The following is a 7,500-nucleotide window of genomic DNA, read 5'->3' as shown; positions in this document are numbered from 1 at the left end:
ATATTTAATATTTTATTACGATCCTGTTCTACACACGTTTTTCACAACTCACTTTTTGTTACAGAAATTTGGAAAGTAATGATATCAACGAAATTGAAGCCGGAGCTTTTGAGACCCTTTCCAAGTTAAGGACTTTGTAAGCTGGATTAGTTATTTTTACCTGTTTTGTTCATAAAATAATTCTAATGTCTTTACACCCTTTCTTTTTTCTCTCACTCTCCTTGAAACAGAATGTGTAATTCTTTGTGAATGTCTGGGAAGGTGAGTGCGTGTGTGTGTGTGTTTAAGTGTGTGTCTGTGTGTGAATATCATTGTTGTTGTTGTTGTTGTTAAGCAACAAGACGGGTAAGGGTGATTAGGTAATGGTGTAGGTCTTAGTAGACCCCAGACCTTGGAAAAATACTTTAGTCGTCTTGTTGTAATCGAGGTCTCTTCGTTGACGCCCGACACCGCTGGGAGGTGGCCCTCGAAGTCGCTGGAAATGGAGATCTCCATGTCCAAATTCTTGAACGGCTGAATATCATTGTGTGGATTTAAGTATGTGATTCTGGTAATTAATGTGTATGATTTTGAGTGTGTGTATATACGTCTGTATATTTCAGTATGAGTGAAGGTAGACGAGAGTGTCGACTTGTGTTTGGATATTTCTTGTATATCATTTATTATGTTCTCGATCAACGCTGATTACCATTCATGGTTCTCCGTTCTAAATGTCGATTGAGAATTAGATTATTCATGTTTTAATTTTGCTATACTTTCCAACTCTTAGTAATTTATTTTATACTTTGCTATTTCTTCATCATCTTGTCGTTAAGCATAACCATTTTCACCCTCAATTGATTGTTCACCTATCTCTTGTTTTTTTCTCCTTTTCCTTGTTGTTCTACTTCTTCGTTTTCTTCTTCACCATTCCTCACACTCTTCCCATCCCTCCTTTCTTAATCCCACTCCACTTCCCCTCCTCCTCCATCATATTTTTCTCCCATTCCTTCCCTACCATTCATCTCTCTCCGTTTTCTTCTTCCCCGTCTTCTCCTCATTTTCGTCTTCCTGATTTTTCTCCTTCTACTCTTTCTCCTTTGCTTAGTCGTCTTCTTTTCTTTTTTCTACATTTTAATTTTTCTCTTTCTTTTTCTTCTTCTTCTTCCTCTACTCTCCTTCTCCTTCTTTGACAACTTTTCTTTTTCCTCCTCCTCTTCTTCTTTTTTGCTTCTTTCTTTTCTTGCTTTCATAGATTTCTTTTCCATGCTCTTTGTTCTTTCTTGATTTTTCTTATCGAAATAATCTTCAGTATCACCTACCTAAGTCATCACAATCAACAACATCGTTATCAATCTCATCATCATCACATTCATCATCATCATCACCTTCACTACAATCCTCGTCACCACCTTTAACCTCATCAGCGAAATCATTACCATCACCATAATTACCCTCATCAATGTCATTAACACAAACAACGCCTTCATTGTTATCACCACAATAATCAGCATTAACATCATCATCACTATTACCACTTACAGCGCTTTCCTCGCCGACTCTGTTGTCAAAATATTCACTTTTACAATCCGCACCATCACTACCACTACTAACATAACCATCACCTTATCATCATCATCATCATCATCATCACCAATGAGTTCTTCGTTGTCATCTTCATATTCTACTTCTTGCTCTATTCTTCTTTTTCTTTCATTCTTCTCCCCTCCTCCTCACCCCCTTATTATTATTCAACTGCTTTATCTTTAACTTCTCAATCTTCATCATATTTCTCATCTTCTTTTTCCTCATCTTCGTCGCTGTCATCATCCTTATCGACGTGTTCCTCCTTGCCAACATCAGTGTCACCATTCGCATCTTCATTTGTATCATCAACACCGTCAAGTGTATCATTGCCCTCATCATCATCAACATCATTCATAATAATAGAACACCCCAATCAGATGAACACCGTCATCATCGCCACGAAGAACCATCCCCACAAACATTGTCATCCCCACTGTAAACGTGCTAATCCCCATCATTATTAGATTCACTAACATTAACATCCTCACCAACATCATTATAATCAGTATCGTATTCAGCATCACCAGAGATGTGCTAACCTCCATCATTATCAAAATAGTCAACGTTAACATCACCCCATCATCAGAAACGCAATATCTTCGTCATCAGCATTATCTCCATATTTTCTCTTACTCATCATCATTTATATCAATATCACCACTCCAACATTATCACAATTCTCATCATCAATTTCATCATGATCGTCATCTACTCTCCTTCTCTTCCGACATCTAATTAACTAACCATTATATTTAACATTCTGCCAAATTTGTTGCATAAAATTTCTAATTTTCTCAATTTTATGCTCCAGGAATTTGCAGGGAAATAATATCGCAGAAATCAATGTCGGAACCTTCCAAAATCTTTCCAGGTTAACAGATCTGTAAGTGGAACCACTCTTCTTTTGTAGTATTTCATGGACGATATATTTCTAAATCTTTAATTTCGCTCCATCCTTCCGTTTAAGCTTCAGCATCCGTCTTTCCAAAGATGTGTTTTATTGTTTGGGAATATGCGTATGTGAGTGTGGGCACATTTCTAAAATTTGGGATATATGAGAGTTCATGCATCTGTACGTCTGTGTGTATGGGTGAATATGTGCGAGAATATTAACATGTGTGTGTGTAAATTATGAACGACTTTTACTTCTAGATCGACGCTACGTAATATCCTTGAATATTCCATGTATCCCTGTCAGAAAGAAATCTACAAGAATATCCCAACCATCTTTCGCATCATCATTGTTATCTATACAGATCATCAGCAACCTCAGTGGAGGCGCAGTGGCTCAGTGCTTAGGGCAGCGGACACGCTGTCGGAGGATCGCGGTTTCGATTCCCATGCCGGGCGTTGTGTGTGTTTATTGAGCTGAAACACCTAAAGCTCCACGAGGCTCTGGCAGGGGCTGGTTGCGACCCCTGTTGTACTCTTTCGCTCCAACTTTCTCTCACTCTTTCTTCCTGTTTCTTGTCCTCGACTTCCTACGCAACCGCTGAGCCTGGATGCGCATTCATCCATCCATCCATCGATGCTCTCGGTGTCGGGTGTTGACCTGCTTTCTCTTCTGCAGGTTTTACGAATAGCAAAGGACCACGTTTCGGACTTCTCCCACTACTGGGACGAAAACCGCTTCGCTCAACAAACAAACAAACAAACAAATAATCAGCAACCTCAACTTCGTGATTGTCCTCCTCATCATCAACATCATTCATTACCAGTGTAAACAACTCTGGAAGATGAATCAGTCTTCTTAGCATTTCATTCTAAATACTTAATGTCTTCTCATATTTCATTATAAGCTCCCTCACCCCTCTTTACCTAAAGTATATATATATATATATATATATCTCAAGATGTGTGCTATTGTATGTGAATGTCTGTGAATGCGTGGGGCCGCTTCTGACAGTGTAATACTTGAGCGGATATGTTTAAAGCATGCCTGTGTTTATATGTCTCTGTGCATGGATGAGTGGATGTCGGTGTACCAACATTTGTGCGTAATTCACTCTGTATATCATGTACGTTGTTTACTTCTAGATCAACGTTGATTACCATTCGACACATTCTCTGAGATTTATATTTACAACTAAATAATTTATACTCTAATTTTTGTACATATTGTTTTGTTTTCTTCTTTTTTTTCTACTTATACTTCCTTTTGTTGTTCTTCTTCGCATTCTTTGTCTCCTTCATTATTTTTCCTTTTACTCACCTCCTCCTCATCCCCTTCTTTTTATTCATCAGCTTCATCTTTAACTTCTTCATCTTCCTCATAATTTTCACCTTCCTTTCCATTATCTTCTTCGCCGTTGTCAACATTATTGAGACCTTCGTCGTTGCTAACACCGTTGTCATCATTCTCGTTCTTATTGTTATTTTTCGCAATAATCAACACCGTCAACTTCATCGTCGTCTTCTTCATCATCAACATCATTCATTAGCATAGAAAAACCCAATTAAATAAACAATCTTCAACACCATCATCTTCGTCGACAAGAGAAACATTCCTACAAACATCATCATCCTCGCCATAAAGTTGCTAAGTCCCATCATTATTAGAATAACCAATGTTAAAACATTAACCCTCATCATCAGCATCATAATATCTTCGTCATCAAAAATACCCACCATATTTTACTTCTTTGCTTCAACATCATTTATAGTAATATCACCCCTCCAACATTATCTCCATCATCATCATCATCATCATCATCATCATCATCCATTTCACCATGTTCGTAATTTACTTTCCAACTGTTCCAACAGCTAATTAACCGTAATATTTAACATTCTGTCAAATCTGTTGCGTAATATTTCTACTTTTCTCAATTTTATTTTCCAGGAATTTGCGTGATAATAATATCGCAGAAATCAATGTAGAAACCTTCCAAAATCTTTCCAGTTTAACAGATCTGTAAGTGGAACCACTCTTCTTTTGTAGTATCTCATGGACGATATATTTCTAAATTTTTTAATTCGCTCCATCCTTCCGTTTTTAAACACCAACATCTGCCATTCCAAAGATGTGTTTTATTGTTTGGGAATATGCGCACATTTCTAAGATTTAGGATATATGAGAGTGCATGCATGTGTATTAAGATGTGTGTGTAATTATGTGTGTATATTATGTACATTTACATCTACATCGACGCTAAATAACGTCCTTGAAAATCCCTTGTAGTTGAATATTTAGAACGAGACTATTAATTTAAATTTTAAAACAGATTTTACTTGTTGTTGTTGTTGATGTTGCCTTTGCTGATGTTGTCATCTTTCTTTTTCTTCTCATTCTACTTCCGCTCCTCCTCCTCCTCGTCGCCATCATTATTATCAACGTCCTCATCATCGTTATGATTACTGTCATCTTTCGCGTCGTCATTGTTATCTGTATCGACCATAAACAACTCCAGCTTCGTCATCGTCCTCCTCCTTATAATTGATAGCGTTCATTACCAGGGTAGACAACTCTTTAACTTAAATCACTCGTCTTAACAGTATTTCATTGACGATAGATTTCTAATTATTCAATGTCTTCTTATATTTCATTTTAAGCTCCATCGCCCCACTTTACATAAGGTATCTCTCTCTCTCTCTCTCTTTCTCTCTCTCTCCCCCCCCACAAAAAAACTGATTTATTGTTTGTGAATGTGGAACCATTTCTGAGAATTGTTATATATATGAATATGAGACTTGTGGTGAAACATTTAGTGCATACCTGTGTTTATATGTATTGGGTTGTCCGGAAAGTTCGTGCCGATTTTTAAAGGAAAGAAAAAGGTCAATAAATACTTGCCATTACATTTTTAATCAACCAAATATGAAGCATTTAGCTGCACAATGAGTCTCCATCTTTCCTTTAACGTCCCAGATTTGAGGTAGATTCATGACAAAGAATTCATCAAGGTATCTTTTTACGTCATCCAAGGAATTAAAAGGTTTACCATTAAGACTATTCTGCAGAGAATAAGTGGAAATGCGAAGGAGCAATATCTGGAGAATATGGAGGGTAGGGGTGTAGGGTAACATATTCCAGCCAAGCTGCAGCAATTTTTACAACAACCTAATCCATTTGAACATATTTTTTGCTTTCTTCTTCTTCTTTTTTTCCTCTTCCTCCTCCTCCTCCTCCTTCTTCTTCTTCTTCTCCTTCTTCTTCTCCTTCTTTTTCTCCTCTTCCTCCTCCTCCTTCTTCTTCTTCTTCTTCTTCTTCGCCTTCTTTTTCTCCTTCTCCTCCTCCTCCTCCTCCTTGTTCTTCTTCCCCCTTCTTCTTCTCCTCTTCTTCTTCTTTTTCTCCTCTTCCTCCTCCTTCTTCTTCGCCTTCTTTTTGTCCTCCTCCTCCCCCTCCTTGTTATTGTTGTTGTTATTCTTCTTTTTCTCCTCTTCCCCCTCTTCCTCCTCCTTTTTTTCTTCTTCGCCTTCTTTTTCTCCTCCTCCTCTTTTTCCTCCTTGTTGTTGTTCTTCTTCTTTTTCTCTTCTTCCCCCTTCTTCTTCTTCTTCTTCGCCTTCTTTTTCTCCTCCTCCTCCTCCTTGTTCTTGTTCTTCTTTTTCTCCTCTTCCTCCTCCTTCTTCTTTTTCTTCGCCTTCTTTTACTCCTCCTCCTCCTCCTCCTTGTTGTTCTTCTTCTTTTCCTCTTCTTCTTTTTCTCCTCCTGCTCCTCCTCCTCCTCCTCCTCCTCCTTGTTCTTCTTGTTGTTCTTCTTTTTCTCCTCTTCCACTTCCTCCTCTTCCTTCTTCTTCTTCTTCTTCTTCTTTCTCCTTTACTGTGCCTTTCACTCTTTGTTTTTCATTACTTCTTAATATGTTCTTATTGTTGTTCTTATTGTTGTTTGCCAAGTTTCCCTTTTCACTTAATACCTCTAACATTTAAATCGCCTCCAATGCCGCCAGCATCATTATCGATGTCTCCGTCCTTGTTGTCATCATTCTCATCATCCTCGTCTTCATTGTAATCTTCCTCTGTCATCAACACCGTCAAGTTCTTCACCGTCCCCTTCATTATCAACATCATTCATTACCACAAGGTATCGCGATCAGATGCTCAGTCTTCAATGTCCTCATCCCTATCAACACCAAGAGAAATATCACAACCAGCATCATCATCCTCCGAATCATATTCCTTATCACTATAATCATGTGAATTACACTCATTATTAGAATAATCAACATTAACAACATCACCCCCATCATCAGCGTCATAACATCGTTGTCATCAACACTATCGCCATTTTCCCATCTTTTCTACCTCATCATCATATTCATCACATCTTCCCAACATCATCACCACCAACATTATCAAGCTCATAGTAGTCTACTTCCATCATCAAATTGTTTAGCCATTATATTTTACATTGTCAAATCTGTTACATAAAATTTCTTATTAACTCCATTTTATATTCCAGGACTTTGTACGGCAATAATATCACAGAAATCCACGCAGGATCCTTTCACTATCTGTACAGATTAAAAAATTTGTAAGTTGAATCAGTCTTCTTTTATATTATTTCATGGACGATATATTTCTAAGTCATTTTTCTTCTCTTCTACCTCAGCATCATATTAATCACTTCTCTCCAACATTATCATTAACACCATTATGAAGTTCATCACCATGGTAACCTACCTTTCATCCATTCCATCACCTAATTATTTCGCCATTATATTAAACACTCTCAAATTTGTTGCATACATTTTCTTCTTTTCCCAATTTTATGTTCCAGGAATTTGTGGGATAATAATATCCAAGAAATAAAAGCAGGAACCTTCCAAAATCTGTCCAGTTTAAAAACACTGTAAGTTGAATCACTGTTCTGTTATAGTATTTCGTTGAAGGCATATTTATAAATCTGTAACATCTTCCCATATTTCATTTAATACTCCCTCACACGTCTTTCGAAAGAATTGTTATTATTTGTGAATGTGTGTGAAAGTGAATATT

General features: G+C 37.3%; 1 protein-coding gene across 1 annotated transcript in view; it reads left to right on the top strand.

Annotated features, from left to right (window-relative positions):
* The window catches only part of LOC115230931 (insulin-like growth factor-binding protein complex acid labile subunit), a 44,420-nt gene that overhangs the window by 592 nt on the left and 36,328 nt on the right, over positions 1–7,500 (top strand). Inside the window, exons 3-6 of the mRNA XM_036499864.1 lie at positions 65–136; positions 2,378–2,449; positions 4,409–4,480; positions 7,283–7,354. Of these exons, the coding sequence (XP_036355757.1) occupies positions 65–136; positions 2,378–2,449; positions 4,409–4,480; positions 7,283–7,354 (288 nt within the window). The remainder of the gene's footprint in view (positions 1–64; positions 137–2,377; positions 2,450–4,408; positions 4,481–7,282; positions 7,355–7,500) is intronic.

This window comes from Octopus sinensis, unplaced genomic scaffold, assembly GCF_006345805.1.
Source record: "Octopus sinensis unplaced genomic scaffold, ASM634580v1 Contig16807, whole genome shotgun sequence".
NCBI lineage: Eukaryota > Metazoa > Mollusca > Cephalopoda > Octopoda > Octopodidae > Octopus > Octopus sinensis.
This window is presented reverse-complemented; position numbering and strand designations above follow the sequence as displayed.